The 22,448-nt window shown below is 36.7% G+C and overlaps 1 protein-coding gene across 1 annotated transcript in view; it reads left to right on the forward strand.

Annotated features, from left to right (window-relative positions):
• ANK2 (ankyrin 2) overlaps positions 1-22,448 on the forward strand; it is a 221,727-nt gene that overhangs the window by 140,377 nt on the left and 58,902 nt on the right. The window contains exons 22-26 of the mRNA XM_077754996.1: positions 6,015-6,087; positions 7,270-7,323; positions 10,563-10,707; positions 17,311-17,413; positions 18,017-18,120. Of these exons, the coding sequence (XP_077611122.1) occupies positions 6,015-6,087; positions 7,270-7,323; positions 10,563-10,707; positions 17,311-17,413; positions 18,017-18,120 (479 nt within the window). The remainder of the gene's footprint in view (positions 1-6,014; positions 6,088-7,269; positions 7,324-10,562; positions 10,708-17,310; positions 17,414-18,016; positions 18,121-22,448) is intronic.

Consider the following 22,448-nt stretch of genomic DNA (forward strand, 5'->3'; position numbering starts at 1 on the left):
CATTTTTTTTTTTTTTTTTGCATATTGTTATGTGAAACGTTGTTACATGTTACTGTGATAATTTTAATGATACTAAAAAGTTAGTTAATATTTAGTGATTACAGATATGGCAGGCATTGAGTGTAGACCTAGGATTCAAATTTAGGTTGCAGATTCTAATGACCATGTTCTTAATCATTCTGACATAACTGATCTTGATGTTACTAAAAGTAACTTAACATGAATTTTGTGAAAAAAGTGTTTTCGCCTAGGGGCATCTGGGTGGCTCAGTCACTTAAGCATCTGACTTCAGCTCAGGTCATGATCTCACAGTTTATAAGTTCGAGCCTTGTGTCAGGCTCTGTGCTGACAGTTCAGAGCCTAGAGCCTGCTTCGGACTCTGTGTCTCCCCCTCTCAGTGATCTTCCCCTGCTCACACTCTGTCTCTCTCTCCTTCAAAAATAAACATTAAAAAAAATTTTTAAGAAGTTTTTTCACCTAATTTTCTATTAAAAACAATCCACTTAAATGGTGCTCTTTGTTGATTTTCATGGAGGCATCATATTCTGTATTATTTTCTAAAATCTGCAGATTCACTAAGGAGAATTTAGAACCACTCACTGATGAATAGGCAAATAGCACAAGAGAGCATTTAATAATTATGTAAATTTGATAAGATTAAATTTAATGTTACTACCATTCAAGTGTAATAGTCGAATTACAGTTACACAACTAATGTACAAATTTCACATAAGTGGATTCATACGATGTGCCATTTGAGCAGCCATGTGAGTTCTCTTCCATGAAAGAAAGTTTCCCATGCTAATCCTCCTTCCCGAGTTCTTTACCCCAAAGTATGAATAAAGTCATTGTGTAGAGAGAAGAGTAAGTCGGCAGTCTGTAAGGGAGAAGCCACTGCTTCAGAAACTTCTGAGACATTTTGGAGTTGTGGTTTGTTTCCTTAACCTTTGCTTTTCTAACTTTACTTTGTAAGACCCAGCAGGGGATATGAGACAGTTTAGCATTCTCCCAGGATTACAATCATTGCATGTTTGCCGGAATGGACATTCGAGTGTGGGGGACACATTTCTGGCATCAGAAGCCAACAAGCTTAATTACCTAACGCAGTTTGGAACACTGAGCTATATGATTCATCCCTCTATTTATTGATCAGCTGTCATCGATTATTTGTGTTATTTACATAATTTCAAAAATGATCATGTTTTAAGTTGCATGTAATCACTGATGTGTAGGCCATAAATTACTGATTCAGCTACTAAAATAACAATGCCATCATAAATTACCGAATAAGCTACTAAAATAAAATTGACATTATATTTACATTATCATTTAAACAATGGGGAGATTTTTGACAAGCAATTAAGGAAATGTAAAGAGGCAGTGTCCTAAATCTTATCTGATGCTGTAAGTCATTTCAGACAGGAATCATAGCCATAGTGATGCGATAAATGCATGCGAAGTTATCTGATACCTTTCGAGGCGGAATCAAGATCTTTTTCTTGAATATAGGTCCATTGACGAGAAGAAGGCTAAATCATTCTTGCGCAAAAAACACCATTATGACATACTATATTCTATTTGTGTATATATCCTAGATCTATATCTTGATCTTTAAACTTTTGACATACTTCTTTTTCCCTAATCTGCTATACAATTGTCTCAACCACAACTAATTGAATAGCACTTATTTTGGTGACTCACCTATGTTGAGATTTTCAAGCCATTTTCATTAGTCTATATAGAAAAATTTTATTTACATACTATTGAAATGATTACAGACATTCTGTTAACATGTACAATTGTATAAATAGGTTTGGGAACAAAACCAAAGTTAGCCTGCAGCTCTACTGATGGGAGCCATTGTGTGTGGGCATTAGAAAGTGGCGTACTAGCCACGATCACTCATGCTCTGGTGCCTTGGTGAGTATGTGATACACAGGAAATGGTCGACGAGGGATGTGGGCTAAGTAGAGGTCAGTTAAGCACACTTTCTTTTGCTTAAAACAAACCAGATATTATCTATTTTTCACAAAATAGCATCTTAAAGACCCCCATTTTATTTTTTACATCTTTCCCACATCATAGTAAATATTAAAAACTCATTGTTAAGCCTTCCATCTCTCATATCCTGTTTATATTGCCATATTATCTAATTTAATTACATAGTATTAAATTTGTGCATCGTGCACCATTTTAACTTTGGAGTGGTTTCTAATCTTGACTACAGAATCTTAGATTCTATAGCAGGAGGAGATGCCCATGATCATTTAATTATATCCTTGTTTTCTATGCACTATTCAGATACATTTGTATAAAACCTTGTATTTATGTTTTGATAATCAAGTTTTCAAAGGACACTTCTTTTTAAAGGGGAAATATGTATTCATTTCTTATAGTATTACTCATAAAGAGGAAGACTTATTTATCATGCATTCAACATGTATTTATTGATGGCCTTCTGAAGGTCAAGCACTATATCAGGAACAAATGCATACTGTATTTACTACATTGCATGTAGAGGGCATTTTTACTATATTTACCGGAAAAAAGCTATGACCAATGTGATGACTGTGTTATTTTTTTGATTGCCACATATATTTTCTGATAATAACTTTGATAGTATTCAACGACCAAACTATAGCAAAGCTATTTCCACTCTTAGAAATTCAAAGAAAATATAGTCCTATTTTCAGTGTCTGAAGATACAAACTAAGAATATCAGGCAATTTAGCTCTGTCATTTAAAAAATATTTCCATCACTTATTTTCAAATACAGAAGCATCCTCTTGTGGAATGTGCCTCTGAAGGGCAAATACCCTAGAACATTTCTGCAAAATAAACTTTCTGGTATAGTCTAATACAGTAGATATCCCTTCACATTTTTGAATCATTTACACTGAGGAGCTTATTAAAAAATTAATAGAATATCATAATTTAATAGGATGTCACTGTCTGTTTCCTATATTTTAAATGCAAATCACTTTCTGCAATTTACATACTTTTCCAAATGGGTTCCAATTTGAGCTCACAAGAGACCCATCTAAACAGCTTTTTAAAAATACTAATAATTGGGGCATCTGGGTGGCTTAGTCAGTTGAGCTCTGACTCTTTTTTTTTAATTATTCTCTTAAATAGTTTATTGTCAAGTTGATTTCCATATAACCCCCAGTGCTCATCCCGAAAAGTGCCCTCCTCCATGCCCATCACCCCCCTTCCCCTCCTCCCCACCCCCATCATCCCTCACTTTGTTCTCAGCATTCAAGAGTCTCTCATGGTTTGCCTCCCTCCCTCTCCCCAACTATTTTTCCCCTTCTCCCCCATGGTCCTCTGTTAGCTTCCTCCACCTATATGTGCAAACATATGGTGTCTGTCCTTCTCTGCCTGACTTATTTTGCTCGGCATAACACCCTCAAGGTCCATATTGATTTAAACTGCTAATCTCACAGTTTATAAGATAGAGCCCTCCCCACCCCCATCAGGCTCTGTGTTATGATTGCAAATCTTGCTTGGGATCCTCTCTCTCTCTCTCTCTCTCTTTCTCTCTCTCCTGCTCAATCACATGTTCTCTCTCTCGATTTCTGTCAAAATAAATAAACTTAAAAAATAATAAAAAATAAACATACTCATAGCTGGGCCCTCAGGGATTCTTATTTAATTGTTCTGTAATGGGATCCAAGTGACAGTGTTTTAAAATTTTCTCTAATTTTAATTAGCAGCTGGAGTTGAAAACCTTTGATATGAAACATAGGTTTTAATTTATTCATGTTACATTTATAAGCTAATATTAAAATAAGTAAATGATAGTCTTCTTAAGTTTGCTCATTTAACAAATATTTATCGACCACTTGTTATTATCTAGAATTTTGAGTGGATGCTTTTGCCTTTCCTCAAGTTTAGTTTGTTTTTGGTGACTAAGATGTTATGGAATTATTTAAACATCACATGCAGCATGCAAGGAAGCTGAATTTAATAGCTGAATCTTCAACTGTGCCTTCATCGGGATGACATGAGACTTATTTTGTCACCCATGAGACTTTTGTCACCCAAAAGAAAGTCTGTTTAGTTGTTATGTGGATTTTAAATATATTTTGCATAATTTTGTATCCTTGACTTATTCAGTGCACTACTTGAGAAGGATTTAACTATATTTTGCATTCTGTGGAAGCAATCATATCTTTAATGACCTACCTCTTATGTGGGAGCAGATAAGGCACATACAGTGTGTATGATGTGGTATGTACCGTGTTGTAACAGTCCGTAGCAGCAGATAGTCGCAGTTAAAAGAAAAAATTCATCAGAGAACGGAGAATGTTTCTCCATGGAAGTTACATCTAATATGAGCCATGAAAAGAGAGAGAAGAATGTTTCTGATAGAGGAAAGAATATATGGAAAACCTTAGAGGTATAAGAAAACGTTACCTGTGAACATGGCTGTCACATGGAGTGAGAAAACAGGTCTTCCTGCCTCTCCTTTCTACAATACCTGGGTCTTCTGAGCCATTGTGTCTTGCTTTCTCTCTGAGGAGATACAGAACTACTGAAAGGGTATGTAGTATCACATTGTGATTTACTCAGTCCCTCTAGACCCGCAGATATACACGTATATGTGAATCTATCTAATATATAGATCTAATAATAAATTAGTCAAATTTCCTTTTAAACGTATTTAAAGTTCTCTACTGCTTTGGAAAAGAAAATAGCTGGCAATAGGATCATTGCAGCCATTAAAACAAGTCTGTTATTTGTGTAGTAGAGCTTAAAATCCTGAGACAAGCTGTTTATTATTGTATTTTAGTGGCTTTAATGAAACATTTTGAGATTTAGTTTTAGAGTTCCTGTAAAAATGGCAATGTATTTAATGCATTTTCAGTGCAGACACTAGAGATATGAGCTTCAGACTTGACTGTCTTTAGGTGATATTTAAAGTCATGATCTAAAAAAATTTGGATTTTTGTCTTTTTTTTTTTTTTTTTTTTTTTTTTTTTTTTCTTNTTTTTTTTTTTTTTTATCACTGTGGTATCCTTGGTGTCTGAAACAGTGCCTGGTATGCAGTAGGCTTTCTGAATATTTCTCGACTGCCTTGAATGACTAAAAAGTTCAGAGGCTCTTTAGTTTTAAGATGAGTTTAATATTGAATTACAATTATAATAATGATGTTATGCCTGCTGATATTTGAGTCTAACATATTCTAAGCCCTGTTCTTAGGGCTCTTATTTATATTATTTCACTTAATCTTCATAACGATTTTATGAACTAGTATCATCATCCATGTTTTACAGCTGAAGAAATTGAGGCACAGAGAAATAAGGGAACTTGTTAAGCCTCATAGCTAATAAATGGCAAAGTCAGAATTTGAACGCAGGTAGCCAGTCTCCAGAACCTGGTCTCTTAACCTTACATCACATATCAGGAATGGAAAGCAGTGGCTTTTTTGACAGCTCTGGAGTGCTTTTGTGGAAGGCAACTAAGCATCAAGCCAGAATTGCAGACTGATGAAATAGCTTGAGGGTGATTGACTCTCTACTGTCGATCCTCTGGTCCCAGAAGACCTGCATCACATTTTCTGCCCAGTTTGTCTTTCACATTGTTTACAACTTCTTTTCCAATGGCTTTGTTTTTAATAAATTACATATGTTCATTGCTTCTTTTTAAAGCTTTTCTGGAGACATCACTCAGTGTGTTTTAGGGAAGCCCTGAAAACCTCAATCTGCTTTCTCAATATGAGTAACTATTAATGCCACTGTTGAAGAATTTATTTTCAAGTGGGCACACAAAATAATGAACTTCCTCTTGTACAACTTCACTGGAGTCAGTGATCCTATATCTTCAGAAAGAACAAAGGAATTTTCATGAAAGAGAATAAGAGAATTAGCTTCCAAAACATACATATGGGAAGATGAAATGCTCAGGGACAGATGGCTTGCTGAGGCTGTCCACGTGACCTCCTCTGTGATTCTTTTGCTCTTTTTTTTGGCTTTTAACTTGCGTATTAATGATTTGTTTTTTCTTTCTAGACTATTACGGAAAAACACAAGCTAAATGTTCCTGAGACGATGACTGAAGTTCTTGATGTTTCTGATGAAGAGGGTAAGACTTTTATTCGGTCTCTGTGACCTCTGTCACTTTCTTACACGAAGATAAGCAAACCATACTTTTTCTCAGGGACAGAGCCAGTGCAATAGGTGTGAGTGACAGCACCTTAACATTCAAAATCACTTTTCCACATTTGTTTCAAAACATCGACTTTTGCCACTTGGGGAAGAGAGGATAGCGATTAGTCTACTTTTTTCAGTGGGTATTATCTTTAATGTGTTACTAAGTGACAGGACTGGAAAAGTGGAAAGACACTGGAAATTACCTGACTGTTAAAAAAATCTACCTGATAATAAAGCTATGATTAATATATGTTTTCATTATGTTAAAATACATTTATTAAAATTATGCATAAAGACCTTAAAGTATACTCTCTCAATGGTACCTCAAGAAATCTCTGTTTCTGGTTGGTTCAAATGAACAGAATATATTTTAAGTCCAGAGGAAAGGAGGCTTAGATCAGGTTACAATTAGTAAGTCATACTAATTCAACATAAGAATTTGATTAAGTCATAAAAGAAATATGTCCTGTCTAGCTTTAGAGTTGAGAAAAAGTATCCAAGGCAGCGGGTTTCAAAGTTTGAGAAGGGAATGCTTTAAAAGGAGCGCCAGGGTATGCCTCACAGGAGGATGGGACATTGGACTGTACACTGTGTCACTCTCTACCTCCACTTCAGTTAGAGCAGCTGACTTTCCTGCAAGAAAAATACCTGCTGCCAAAAAATTATGCACACAGCTAATGAAGTGTGTAATGAAGTATGTAACCAAATCGCAGTAGTACAGCTTTCGGTCAAATGTAAATGTCTGAAAAATTATTGCCATGGAGAATAGTACTAGTCTTAATATTAACTGCTTTTACTGAGAAATAGTAGAAGGAGATTTTCAGGCTCTTCAAGATAGAACCATCAAGTAAAACTTTACTCGAGATGTTATTTGGAACCAGTTTGTTCACCTACTGGTAATAGACACTGACATACGCCAGCTTTTGTAAGACCTTATGACAAGAATGAGCAGATGTTTTGTCACTGTACTATTATAAATAAATCAATAATTGCCAAACCTGGCAGTTCCAAGTATTACAATAATTTTGTGTTCCATCCTAATACTTGCCAGTTAATTTTCAGCCTCCATATATGCACATCATATTTTGTTATGTGGGGTCATCTTTCTTAACAGCTTTTAAACAGTTCGGTGACAACCTTATTGATGGGGAAGCACTTAGTGATTCAGGTATCTTTAGAAGAAGGGATTGAAGTGAAAGCTTTTCTTTGCTTTTAACTTTTCTTAACTGGATAGAAGCAACTTGCTTAATATTTAAATCTAGGTGCCTAATACTAACCTGTTTCTTTTGAAATAGCATGTCTAGTATGGATAGAGTTGTGAATGTGTGCATGTGAGCGTGTGGATTTTAACTTAGAAGCTTAAAGCCATAAACTGCTTATACTACTACTGATTTTGCTACTGTTGTTGAGACCTATTAGTATAATTATCTACTGAGCATTATAGAAATATTTCCCCAAAACTAGTTTTCTTGTTAGAATACAGATTTAGAGGGGCGCCTGGGTAGCTTAGTCGGTTAAGCGTCCGACTTTCGCTTAGGTCATGATCTCGCAGTTCGTGGGTTTGAGCCCCGTGTCGGGCTCTGTGCTGACTGCCAGCTCAGAGCCTGGAGTCTGTTTCAGTCTGTGACTCCCTCTCTCTCTGACCCTCCCCTGCTCACGCTGTCTCTCTCACTCTCTCCTAGAAATAAATAAAAAACATTAAAAAAAAAAAAAGAATGCAAATTTAGAGAAAAAAATAATTATTTGATAAGGTGACATTTAACTAGCATGAGCCTGTTAAAACTAAGTTCGATGACTTGACTGGTTGTGCTTGATATCATTCTTGGATGAAGATATGTTTTAGATATGATTAAAATATGTGAAATTGATAGTTATTATCTGATTTATTAAGGTAGCTAGGAATAAAGAAAGAGTAACTCTTAAATTAAAATTATTTAGGAGCGGCTATGGAATGGTTGGTTTCTTAACTGAAAATTCTGGGAAATGGGGATATATTAAAAATTTTGATTCATGAGTAAAATAATTAAGTCTGATCTGTGCAAAGATTCAGCCAGCAGTGATACACTAAAAGGAGTGTATTCAGAAGAAATTGGAAGGATTTCAGTTGGAAGATATTTGATGGAAGAGAAGACATTTGCTAAACATCTGCAATGCCAGGTGCATTACCTCTTTTAATCCCCATGGCATCCACATGAGATGGGCCATGGATTTTGCCTCATTGTTTTTCGGGTGAGGAAGGGCTCACCTGAACATGAGAAGACTAAGACTTAAGCACATTAAGTAGTCACCTCAACAGCACACAGCCATTAAGTGCTAGATGGAGAAAGTAAGCCCAGTGAAAGCTATTATAATAGCTCAGTCATATTATAAATAAGTCCTGGTGGAGCAAAATGGCAGACAAATGGGAGGAAAAGATGGAAATGGGAATTCAGTCTGAGAGCATTGTACAGTACAGACTAAAACACAGCAGTGAGAGTAATCCTCTACATCTTCATAGGATCAAGAGCTGATCCCTGCCTTTGCTGACTCAGCTCCACGCAATAAGTTACATGGTGGGGCTTAGGGGTGATAACACTTCCATAACTAAAATACCTGTATAAATGCGACTCATGTGTCCCATATACTCAAAGATTTGTTCCCTTTTTTTTAGTTAAAAAATTGTTTTGCCCATATATTCAAAGATTTGTGTTTGGATGGTCTGTACAAACTTCTCCATTGGCTCTCTGGAATGATGTGTATTAATAATAATCCAGAGAACTCCAGAATGGCAAGTGTTACAATGCAGTGTGGAGGCTCCGTCTCTTATCTCCTTTGGACATGCTTTTGCTGTGAAAACTTGACACTTCGTGAGGCTGTTCACGTCTTCCTTTTATATGAGAGTCTGCATCCAACTATTCCCTTCACTTTTTCATAAAGAAGAGTAGACTTAGTTTTCCCAAATGTTAACGAAACTCACATACATTTTTCTGGAAATAATTTAGGCTTATAGCCAAACCAGACAAAACCTGTGTTTTGGTAAACCAATTCTTAGAATTGATCTTAAAATTTCCCCCCCAGAAATAAACAAAGGGGAACCCAACTTATTTGACTCATAAAAGCACTTTTATGTAAAAATCTACCAGTTGTACAAGAAGGGGGAATAGTAGGAACAGATAAATCCCACAAGACCTATAATAAAATGTCTGAGCTTCTTGATTTTATCACTATGTTCAGACACTTTCCAGACTCTTTGCCATTGCTCACATGCTCACTAGCACAACATGAATGTGTGCTAGTGCCAAGTTATCCCACATAGTATTCTCTAAATACGTAATGCATATTACTCTTGCATTCATACTGTTTTTACTGCCCGCCATGACCCCTTACACATGAGCCTCTCGCCTGAAGTGCTATCAATCTCTGCCCATGAAAACTGAGCCCAAACAAATAAACAGCTCCGATTCTTTCTTCAGTGATTCCTTCACCAGCTTCACTGGAATTTCCCAGGAATACCACAAGAAATTGTTACAAACTTAGGGGCTCAAATCTATTCTCTCACAGTTCTGGGAGTGAAAAGTTTATGGTGGGACATATTAACCTTCCATGGCTCCAGAGAAGGGTCTTTCTTGTCTCTTCCAACTTCTAGTAGCTGTCACTGATCCTTGGTGTTCACTCCTTGGCTTGTAGACACATCACTCTGACCTCTACTTTTACATGGCATTCTCCTCTGAGTCTCTCGGTCTCTTATAAGAACACTCATGTTGGATTTATCCCCTATGATCTTATCTCAGTCCTTAACTTACATCTATAAAGGACCTATCTCCAAATAAGGTGATATCCTCAGGTTCCAAATGGCATGAAATGAAATTTTGGGGAGGACACTGCTGAACCCACCACACCATCCTAAAGTGATCTCGGTCTCTTCTGATCTTTTTGGCTTTTTTTTTTGGAGAGAGAAAGAGGGTGAGCAGGGGAGAAGGGAGGAGGGAGAGAGAGAGAACCTTAAGCAGGCTCCACGCTCATCATGCCATATTGCCAATGAGATGAAGAGACTGTTAATGCTGGGCATTATGTACAAAATGATTGAAACTACACGTAAGGGTTAAGTAGTCTACATATTGTACTAACTCAAATAATATAAGCTATAAACCAGCTATGGTGATAAAGAAATGAATACACGGAACTGACTGATATTAAGAGAATTAGAGTTCAGGTAATTATTTCTTCTTGGTAAGCAACAGAAAAATGGGTCAAGTATTGTTTCTCCAAGTTCTAGCACTTTTTAATTGCATGTGTCTGTTTTCTTTGGTGTGCGGCATTTCGGTGGTGTCAGTGCTGTCATGTTGATGTTTTTCGCAGTCCTTATATTTTGTAGTTACTGTTACATTCGACAGATGATTTTCTCCATCTTTTGCTGGTTGCTTCAAGGTGATGACACAATGACGGGTGATGGAGGAGAATACCTGAGGCCTGAGGATCTGAAAGAGCTAGGTGATGACTCTCTACCTAGCAGCCAGTTCCTGGATGGTATGAATTACCTGCGATACAGCCTGGAGGGAGCACGCTCAGACAGGTATTACCTCAAAGCTTACATTTGATGCCAGCCAGAAGGGAATGCAACACTTTTTCATTATAATAATAAAAAGTAGACATAATGATTGATACCTAGATAGGTACTGCCCATAACAACTCTCAGCATTTTACCTTACTGCATTCCTGAGCAACTTTTTAAAAAAAGTTTATTTATTTATTATTAGAGAGAGAGAGCAGAGGAGAGGTAGAGAGAGAAAGAGGGAGAAAGAGAATTCTAAGCAGGTTCTGTGCTGACAGCACAGAGCCCAATGCAGGGCTCCATCTCATCAACTGTGAAATCATGACCTCAGCCAAAATCAAGAGTCAGAGGCACCCAGGCATGCCCCTTGAGCAACTTTAAGTGCCCATTGTAAAGAATAGGAAACTGAGCCGGGAGAGATTAAGTTACTTAGTAAAAGTCAAACAACCAGTAAGAAGCAGAGTAATGATAAGTAAAGAGCTTTCTACTTTCAGTATCGTGTCTTAATCATTTATCACTTTTTTCTCTAGGCAAGTAAAAAAAAGGGCAATTTTACCATATTGTAGGCAGTCTTACTATGTGACAATTCAGGCACATGCAGTTTCCTTCAGGATTTTGTTAGTGCTATAATTCCTGTGAGTAAAAGTATGTTGTGATGAAGGATTAAAGAGAAATAAATTCAGAAGGAACCTGTGTCTGAAACACTGTTTCATGAAAAAGACTTAGACCACGATCCTCCAAGAACTTGAATACAAAAAGCAATCTGAGCAAAATCTCAAGGAGCACAGGTTTTGTAGACAAATCTGGAGAAGTTCATATAGTATTCTCAAGTATAAAATCAGTGTTATTTTCTGGTTATTACTTAGTAGCACAACTGGTGTTTGATATTTTTTGAGGCAAGCGGAATAAAGACATTCCATGATACCTCATCAAAAGAATGATTGCCAATTTAGGATAGGCATATGGTTGTCCATATAGCATAATGTTTTTCAGTAGTCAATAATCTTAGGTTTGTTGTTTTAATCTTGGCTGTATTCTAAGCTATAGTTAACATATTTGGAGTCCAAGAAATAAATATTTTAAAATTGATTTTTTTAATGTTTGTTTACTTTGAGACAGAATGTGTGGGGGTGGGGAGAAGAGAGAGAGGGAGAGAGAGAATTCCAAGCAGGCTCCATGCTGTCAGCACAGAGCCCAATATGGGCCTTGATCTCCCGAACCATGAGATTATGACCTGAGGTGAAATCAAGAGTTGGGTGCTTAACGGACTGAGTCATTCAGGTGCCCCTAAGAAATATTTTAAAGCATGGTCAATTCTAAATGGATAATTGTCAAAACCAAGTTTTTCTGGGGGGTTTTACTTGAGCATCAATGCCTCTTCCCTACTTTTTCTCTTTTTTAAACGATTCAGTGTGCATGTAGTAAGTGCCTTTCTGGGCTGGCTTTGTGGTATGTGCTAGAGGTACAAACATGAGTAGGACACGATTGCTAAAATCGTAGTCGAATGGGATGTGAGAGAGACTGGACTAGTGGTACTCACAGAGTGCAATTGAAGCCCCAGTGCTCAGGCTTCCTGGAGGAGAAGAGCCCAAACCAAAACACAGTGATGGCTAATGATGGTGAAGAAGGGTGGGAAAGGCATTTGAAGCCTTCATGAAATCATGAGCAACGATTCGTGGTGTGTGAGAGAAAGAGTATAGTGCAGGGTTGCTAGAGTAGAAGTGTGAAGGAAGGGAGATCTTGTCTGCATTTTGGATGGATCTCTCTGACCGTGAGATTAAGGGTGAATTTTAAGGAAGAGTTGTCAAAGGGCTAAACCTGGCAGTTGTGACCATCTGAAAAACTATTGCAGTAATATTAATTGAAGCTGTTAAAAGAAGATTTGGACTTTAACCCTGGTGGTAGCAATCCTGGAGAGAAATTGGGAAATGATACATTTGAGAGCCTATCTATGAGGTAAAACCAGCCAGATATGGTGATGGATTTCATGGAGTGGGTGAAGAAGAGGAAGAAGAGTAGATTGACCCCTTGGCTTCGATGATGTAGATAGAGGGTGGTCCTTGGGGTCAAGAGACAGAGGAGGGCCACTCAGGGACGAGCATGTGGGCGCTCGTGACAGAGCCGGTGTTTTCTAATTGGATTCTGACATCCCGATAGATTTGGACATCACAATCTGAAATTCTTAATAAAAGACTTCAAATTTCAATAAACTAAAATGTTTATGGCTTTGCCCAAATTCATAATAATCTATAAAGAATCATATCACTGTCAGAGAAAAAAACTTTATTTTCAGCCTGGTCTATTTTAATCAGAATAAATTCCTGATCTGATTCTTTTTCCTTCTTTGAAAGTACTAGGGTAAGAACAATTTAGAACAGTACTTTCTATAAAACAGAGTTCAGTGGTTTAATGATTCTACTTAAACTGAACACTTATCAGCATGTAAAGATGAGGCTGTAAAATAAGTCACAGTCGGTTCTCCAGGTCCACACTTGCATTTATGGGTTCTCAGATTGTATTCATGATCTCCAACATGGAATTGTAGGCAACATCTCATTTTCATGGATTTCTTGTTTCACTGATTTATTTTTAAATTTTGCTTAGGCAGTTAAATGGAAATTTTCTTTTTTCTTTTTTCGGTAACCATTTTTACTTTTCATTATTTATTTGGTATGCTTTCAATAGTACCGTGCCCAGGTAGGTATTAAACAGCATGAAAACATGATCTTCCTGGATACATCCATATTTCCCTGCTCACTGTTCAGTGTGTGTGTGTGTGTGTGTGTGTGTGTGTTGGCAAGGCGTACTTATATTCTAGAATTATGGATTTATTCTCAAATTAGAATTTTTATGGATTCAATTGAATAACTATTTGAGCTAGAAGGGTGACTATATTACTAGAATAAAAGTCTATGCCATGCCCTCGGTATGATTTTGTTTTAACATCACAGCTCCATCTTGTGGTTGATAAAGCATTAGCATGGCTTCTCTAAAGAGACAGAGACAGTCTGTATATAGATGAAGATGGTAGAAAAACAATTCTGATACCTAAAATGTACCTGGATGCAGGAGAACAAAAATAAGTACAATTTAGTGTACATTGATAAATATATATCCAAATTCTAATTAGATGCTGTGCCCATAGTATTATTGCTTTTAAATTAAAAAATGCTATTTAAATTTAATGTAAAATACTAAGTAACAATGAACCACAGAAGCTTTTCCATACAATGAAGCACATAAAGCATAAACATTTGTGGATATTCACTGTTCAATAGGGTTGAAAACCTTCATTAGTTAACTGTCTAATAGTACAGCGTTCTAAGATAGGAATTATTACATTTTTCAGTGAAATTACCCACTTTGATATTAACTATTACATGTCCATAAGGTGGTTTACTATAGTGGAAGAAAGTATAAATTTAAGACCGTCACAGAACTTTTGGCACAACCCTCAGCTGAACAGCAACTAAAACTGTACATTCTATGGAGACGTGTTATTTTAAACTTATTAACTGAATGGCGTGGCCTCTGACTTAATGAAAGAAATGGATTATAAAACATTTAAACCTGTTTGTAATGTTTTCAATCAGGGTAGACAATTTTTTATATCTAGAGACTTGAATTATTCCAGACATTTGTGTGGTCATTATTCCACTAGAATAATCTCTCCACTGTTGGAATATTCTAATTTTATTTCCTGAAGTAAATTCTATACATCAGAGACAAGAGCAGTTAGAAACATTGGTTGAACAACCAATTAGCATTTTAGAAGGCAGTAAACAGTAAGACAGAATAAAATCATAGAATTAGAGATATTTGGGCCTCGTTCCAACTTATTCATTCTCCCTCCCTCCCTGTCTCTCTCTAACTCTTCTTACTCTCAGTTCCATAGCCTAATATTTTTCTCTCTTTACCCTAATCTCCTTTTTGGTTGTAAGTCAACTTTATCTCTTTCTTTTGTTTTTGTTTTTTTCTTCTCCCTCTGTATTTCTTTCCCGTTGAGGCTTTAGAAAGACAAAATAACACCAGTACTCTCTTGCCCCTCTGATTCAAACCACTTAAGAGATAGATCTAGGTATCAAATAGATAGGTATAAAAAAAAAATCCACCTTTATTACTGATATGTAGATTGCAAAGTGCAGCTCTGTGCTTGCAGCCAAGTAAGTTCTTTAAGACTTCGTTCCCAAGTAGACAGACATCCACCGAGTTACAGTATCGCCCGGAGACTGGCAATTGAGACCCGGCTGCCTTCTTTCAAAGTTTAGACCTTTACGGAGGTGGCAGTTACATCACTAGGTCTTATTTGAGGTACCTTTATTGCCATTCAGTTTGTTCCCATCCAAGCTAAATTTCCATTTCCTCTTTGAGACTGTGTTTCCACTATTCCAGCACCGCGTTTAGTAGTGAATTCTACTTACTAGAGCAAGAGTCTCTACGTGCTGCTGTGAGCCAGCGTGTCTAATCCCGTACCTCAATGCCTCTTGCTCCTTTTGCACTATTCACTCATATAGATCTAGCACCTTTACAGATGTAAAGTTACAAGTCGCAGCTTTGAATTCTAAAGGCATGGATAGAGCTAACGTAATCAACAAATCTGAGCCCAGTAGAACGTGACAGGGAAGATGGTTGAGCCTATAGACAGACCTATCCTTTCCAGAAGCTGGACCTTCCCACCTCCTTTCCCCGACCTCTCTTGGCCAAATTCAAAACAAAATAAAGCAAAGTAGAGTTAAGACCTATGTATCTCTTCCTGCCTGGTACAAAACATATACAAGTGAATCTTGACTATCTTTGTGATTCAAAGGAGGAAAAAAAATTTACTCAGCCCACCCATTGAGTCAACCTTTTGCTGAGATTACAGACCCTTTCCCCCAATAACTTAATCTCTTTTCATCCTCAAATTCAAGATTAGGCCAAAGTTCATCACAATAGCCTGCGGTCTGTTTATGAAGTGCACCATCAAAATCCCAACTGCACAGCTATAAAACCAGCATGAGTATCAGCTGCCAGGACTAAAATCCCTAAGGGTCTCAAAGGTGTCTGGGATGCTCCTGCCTTTGCTGTGTCTGGAGCCTCAATCTTCAAGAGCCTGTATAACATAAAATGGTGAATTCCCAAATTAGATTCCATTTTATTATAAACACATGCATTTATATAAGATCTGACAATCAACTCTTTTGCTGCATGTCACTTACCCTCCAATATTCCAGGTCTACTTAGGGCGCATAAAACCTACAGCTGGATAAAAGAGAGAAAGCCCTAACTCACAATGACTTATCTACCAAATGATGATTTCCCCAAAGATAATTGAAGTTGGCTATATTGGCACCTCATAAAAATGGCAGTATATGGCTTACACAATTAGGTATATTTGTAAAATGAAAATAGTTTTTGCTCAGAAATATGCTAACCTGACATTTAGTCCATAATTCTACAGTGCTTCACTGGCCAAATACCTGCTAGCTGAAAGTAAATGAAACTTTGCTTCTATAAATCTTGTGAAAGCTTGTATATCTCTATTTTTTCCCTATGGGCTTTGGGCTAATGTTTTGAATGCAGATATTTAATTCTTAGACTAACATATAAAGTACAGCTTATCTGAGATCTCAATCTATTTGTCATTTGACTGTGCAAATTGATTAGGAAGGAAGGAATTGCACTTACGCGAATGTCAAGTTTTACCCGTCACATTTGCGGGTATCATTCAGAACTTTGCAATTCGGATTTATCAAAACTATAAAGCATTAATTATCAAGGCCTAAATCCCATTTTAAAAGCAAGCCTCATTTTTCAGCCGTGTCCGATGGCAGTTTGTTTTTGTGCTGGCAGATGTGTCTGTGTTCTGGTTGCTGCTTAGAAACGGTTTCTTGTGCTCTCGCATCTCATCGCCACAGCGACCGGCACTCTTTGGTGCCTCACTCACCACACAGAGGACATGCAAAGAGAACAATGCTGTCCTTTGAAATAGCATTGTTGGAGACACCAGAGACAAACAAGAGGAACTCCACTTCCGCAGGAAGCATGCATCTGGCCACAGTTCATTTCACTCTGTACCTTCCAGGGGAGCGCACCAGTGTTCAGTCATTCACAGTTGGAGAGGAGGAGAATGAAGCACGGAGAGAATGGGAAATGAGAGACCGTGAAACCCGTGCTTTCATTTTGTTCTCCCTGAGGGTGGTCTGTCTTCCCCCCTAATATTTTTCTCAGTTGCAGGGAGATTACCATTTAACACAGATTGAAGCAACCTATTCTGGCATTATTCCTGTGTGAATTTCTTGTCCTGGCAGTAAGTAAACCACCGTGGCCAGTTTCAAACATTTCTGGGAGGAAGATAAATCAGATTAGAAGGATCAAATTTTCGCTTCTGGATTCCCTTGTGCCCTTGCCATTGAGTGGTAGGAACCAGTCAAACGATGTGTTAGTTTAGTTGCTGGACAGAGAGGTAGGGCGACACAGAGACCTGGGTTTCCTTCTCCCCCGGTTGCAATTAACGTCCCCCTGGAAGTTGCACTGTTAGCTAATAGCTCGCTTTTTTCACTCCCCTGCTCGGCTCATCCGTCCATCCTCCCAACCCCGCCACTGCCGTTGGCACATGACCATGGCCTCCTGCCAACCTACCAGCCTTCGGTCCTTCAGTTCCGACAGGTCTCACACCCTGAGCCATGCCTCTTACCTGAGGGACAGTGCCATGATTGACGACACGGTGGTCATCCCCAGTCACCAGGTACGTGACCTTTTACTTTGATGTTTCAACTTCCTGGAGAGCTTCTGAACATTCCTGGTTGCTGAAGAGGTCCGGAGACGTTTTTTTCGTCTAAAGAAAACCCCCTCAATTCAGTTGAGAAGAATAAGAGTCTGAGGGCTTTTCCAAAGTGATATGTTGTGTGTTAATTCTGTGGCGATTATATATGAAATTCCTTTCTTCATAAAATCCCTGTTAAAGAAAGAAGGGAGACAGGATGCCTTTAAGGTACAAAATGAAAGGTACAGGTAAAGATACACCCTATATTTAAAATTGTTACACGTTCCCAGAAAACTGTGAGAGGTGATTATGGAGCATTTTAATCTCAAGTGTGATTTTATCAGCTTTGGGTGGTTGGATAAAGAGAAATAGATGAGAATAGCTACTCTCTTTAAAGACAATTACACAAATGTGGTCTTCCATCAACAGTGTAATCTAAATGGGAAAGCGTTATAAAATACGCATTTAAAACGACTCGCTCCTTATATTTTTAAATCACCTCCTTGTGACACTTTTTAGAATTTACCATATTTTATTCACTTGGAGGAAAGTATTTTTGTAAAGTCCCGTCTCCTTTGTATTTAGGTGTCAACTCTAGCCAAGGAGGCAGAAAGGAATTCTTATCGTCTCAGCTGGGGCACTGAGAACTTAGACAACGTGGCTCTTTCTTCCAGCCCTATTCATTCAGGGTGAGTAAATCAATATTATGTATCCAGATCAAGAGGTAAAAAGAGATGAGCGTGAAAATAACAGCTTTGTCCAGTAGCTTTAGCCGATGGCTAGCTTACAGGGGAATTGACCTTGGTTTAAACTTGTAAATAACATTGCTTTATCCAACATGGACTAGATCTACACAAACAAACCGGAGAAAAGGGTTGAATTCAGCGTAGAAACACTGACTATTGTTTTAAAATAACTAGTAGAATTGCGCCAGACAGCTTGCTAACTAACCAAAATATACCGGTGGCCTCCTTACTGTTCACATTTTGTCTTAAACATATTGTCTTAAACATATCTTTAAAAAGAGTGGCAGGATCACTTGCTTTCTAGAAAGTTCTGTTTTCTAAGGTTAACTGACTCATTTAATGAATGCCTTTCTTCACATATTCATGCATTTAAAATAATGTTTACAGAAGTTTGAATCACGCAAATAGATAGAAGATTTCATACACTGTTTGAAGTAGGGGTACACCAAAAAGGGAAATTTGAGTGCAACTAGTCAAGTTCTCAGTCACCTTCTAAAACTTATCCACGTAATGTGTGTCACTATTTATGAAATGCTACCTCTTTGCATAAACCCATTAAAAAGTAGGACTACTTAGAATCAATAATTTTAAGCATACTTAAAGATGTTCGTAAGATGTAAAAATTCAGTTATGCAGAAAATTATTTTCTTAAGGAGTTTTAAATTGTTTCACTCCTCACAATTGATTTTCCCTTACATTTTGGTGGTTTCAACTTGTGTAGTAATTTTATAATTACATACAAGCTTTAAAAATATTTTTTCATTTAATCACTTCCATTTTTAAAAGCCTCACTTGTATTTTACATGTGCAGTACTTTAAATAATTATCCCAAACTCCTTATCCATAATCCCCAGAACTTTGAGTGGTGGATCCTTTCTTATTTTTGTTATTCTAAGATAGTCTCCTTTCAGAAAAGCATTGAGAGATATTGTAGCTCAAAATTTGGGATCTTGTGGTCTAATTTTCTACTACAGGCTCATAGAATTTAAAATTAGTTATATAGATATTGAAATTAATCATAATATTCTTTTCCTTTTTAAAGAAGTAAAATCCAGTTCCTGATACAGGAGTTATTTCAAGGGAATAAAAACCAAGTTAGAACTCATCCAAAGTTACTAACATATTTTTAGGTATAAAAGAGATCATTAAAGTCTGACAGCTAGCTATACATTATTCTAAAGACATAATGTTGCATTCTGCTACCAAATTTCTCAACAATACTAAGGAGGAAAAGAGTCTTGGACCTAGAGTATTAAAGGATAATAGATCTGAATCTAGAAACCACAATGAAACATTTGAAGTCATATCCAGCCTACAAAGTGACAAGATTATTTTAGGCAAAGTGTGATTAAATCTCAGTAGCTGAATTTACAAGAGTCAAAGTGTTATGGTAGTACTTCAGTTATCAAAATAAATAATTTACTTTAAAAAAGAAATTCCCTAAATCTTTTAACTACTGAAGGGCAATAAAATATTCAGCTTAAGTACATCAATATACGTACCAGTTTTATAAAATTAGAAGCATGCCATAAGTAATTCTAGTTAATTAGAAACAAGATCTTCCAGTGGTTAAAAACTAACCACTTCTTAAGATAAAGATCTTTAAACTCCTGGTCTGTCATAAGCCAGGTTTTCTATACACATGATTATTGAGTCTAAATAATTTTCAACTCTGGCTGTACGTTAGAATCCCCTCAGAGCTTTAAAAAATGCTGCTACCCAGGCCCTCAAGTCAGACTAATTACATTTTAATCTCTGTTGTTGAGGTTGGCATTTTCTACCAGCACCAGTGGTCCAAGTATGTATGTTATATATATAAACTGTTAGAAAGGAACAACTTTGCCTAATAAAGCTTTAATTACCAGGGAGCTCTACATAATTAACATATACCTAGTTCTCTCAAATGTTTTTTATCTCTTCTATTCACTTAGTTGTGTATTCTTCACACATTGTTGAATTCTACAAAGTAACAAATCTTGTGCCAGGCACTAAGGAAAGTAGATAAGTAAGATCTAGCCTCTACGTTTAAGAAACACACCTCTCTGCTGTTTTTGAAGTTGGAAGACAATCAGTGGAATAGAGATAATGGGCTGGTTATTCAAACACTATCCAAAGTGTGCTTTGGAGTCAGACCAATCAGAATTCAGTTCCTAGCCCTGACACTCAATATGTCACCCTGGGCAAGTTATGTAAAATATCTGAATTTTAGTTTATCTGTAAGATGAGTGTTATATTATGGATCCCATAGGGGAGCTTTATGGATTACATGTTTCTTAAATAATTAGCATTTTGCCTAGAAAGCATAAGTACTTAATAGTTATAGCCATTAGTACTTATATAATCCTCATATACATCTTCTAAATACTTCACGAATTTCAAATCAGTTAAGCAGAATGCATTCTGAATACTTTAAGTGACAATACCACTCTAGTATAATTCGTAATGGTAATGTTTGACTTGTTATTTTTATAAAGTAATATCATCTAGGGAGGTCTTTAGAATTTGAATGAACACAATGCTGCAGATGACTAAGAATGAGTAATTACACTGAAAACAAGGATTTTGAGTGTCATGGTATTTGAAAGCTACCATGATACTAAAATATATGAATAGCATTCATTATATCATATCATCTATCATTTCTCTTTTTCATTTTGTTCATCATACACAAGGCACCTGTGTAGTAGGTTTTATATAGTTTTTGGGGAACTAAGTTTTTCTTTAATTGATTGGGAAAATTCTTAAGCCACTTCAGAATCTGCCCAAAATGTAAGAAATAGTTGAGTTTTAGATAAAGGGGATAATAAAGTCAGTTTGTGGCAAATGCCACTAATTTTATGTATAATGTTCTATTTGATTTCATAAAGGGCTTTTAGATTAATAGAAGATACACCTTCTGCCAATAAGTAGTATTAGTAATTTTCTTTTGCCCCTGCTCTGTTTCTCCAATGATTAATGTCCATGACTACAAAAGAGTAGGTATCAGCGCTTAAAAAAAATCTGTTCTGCACCCAATATATATACACAGCCGACATCTGGCAAAAGAAAGGCTGACAGTGGTATTTTTGTTGCCATTCTTTGGATTGTGTAACTTAGTCACAGTCTAAACACCAGTCATTTCTAGCATCCCAATCATGATTATACCAACATAAGCTTGAGCAAAGAATTTGAATTTATAATTCTTCTCTATTTTGTAAGTGCATAATGAATTAACAAATAAGGCACAGTTTCTAGTAATAGTTTTGTGGTTCATTTCTCTTTTGATTCATTTTAATTGTTATTATTTCAATGGTATTATTTTTATAGTCCTTTAATGACAGCCAATGGCAACAATTAAATGCCACTTCATGATGTTATGCTAAAATATATTACAGGAACTAGAAGTCCATAAGAGTGTGATCCTTAGAAGGACTTCTTTTTCATAAAAACATGGTGAAAAATTTGCTGTGAATCCAAAATTCCCCCTCCAAAAAGTCAATAAAACACATATGAATGTAATTAGCTCAAATAGTGGAAGTTGACATTAGAAAGTTAATTTAGTGGTTTATGTATTTCAGGCACCCTCATTTGTTAAGGTACATGAGGGTAAATTCTTTTGGATGAAGAAAATTCTTTTCTAAGTGGCAAAACAACTGTTTTGTAAGGTTGGATTTCTGGTCCATTAAACATGTATTGTCAGGTGTGGAAAACACAAGTGAATCATATGAAAACTGATGGAGGGTTTTGTGGAAGAGCAGACTCAGGGAAGAGAGGCGTGAAAAGTCTATAAAGTGGAATTAGACCGTGTGGCCAGTGAGAACAGCAAACCACAAAGCAGGGAATGAAAGTCTTGAAAAAAGCACTCTTGGCATAGTTTTTTGTTACCTGCTAGTAGGTAATTAAGTTACCTGCTCTACCTTATAGTTGATGCTGTTTGTCATTGAAGCTATTCTTTAAATTGTGCCTTTTCTGTTTGCATTTCTTTCAAAGAAGATGACCAAAAGGGCATTACCATTATTTTGAAAGTATTGAAAGTGTGACTGAAAAGTTTGGAGACTATGTTCATCCATCAAATCAAAGACTCTGTGACTTTCATTCTAATGCCCCTTGAGGGTTGGCAACTTCTTTGGGACACTTAGACTTTGTTACATGACCTTCCCCCAGCTGGTGTGGAATAAGGCTAAAATCCAAATCCAGTGATTTTATCACATCCTCAGTTCCCTGAACAGGGAGTCGCTGCAAAACCCCTATACCTTGCTCTTCACTCCGCATTTGCATAGAGCTTTATTTCA

This window comes from Crocuta crocuta, unplaced genomic scaffold (genome assembly GCF_008692635.1).
Source record: "Crocuta crocuta isolate KB4526 unplaced genomic scaffold, BGI_CrCroc_1.0 scaffold52, whole genome shotgun sequence".
NCBI lineage: Eukaryota > Metazoa > Chordata > Mammalia > Carnivora > Hyaenidae > Crocuta > Crocuta crocuta.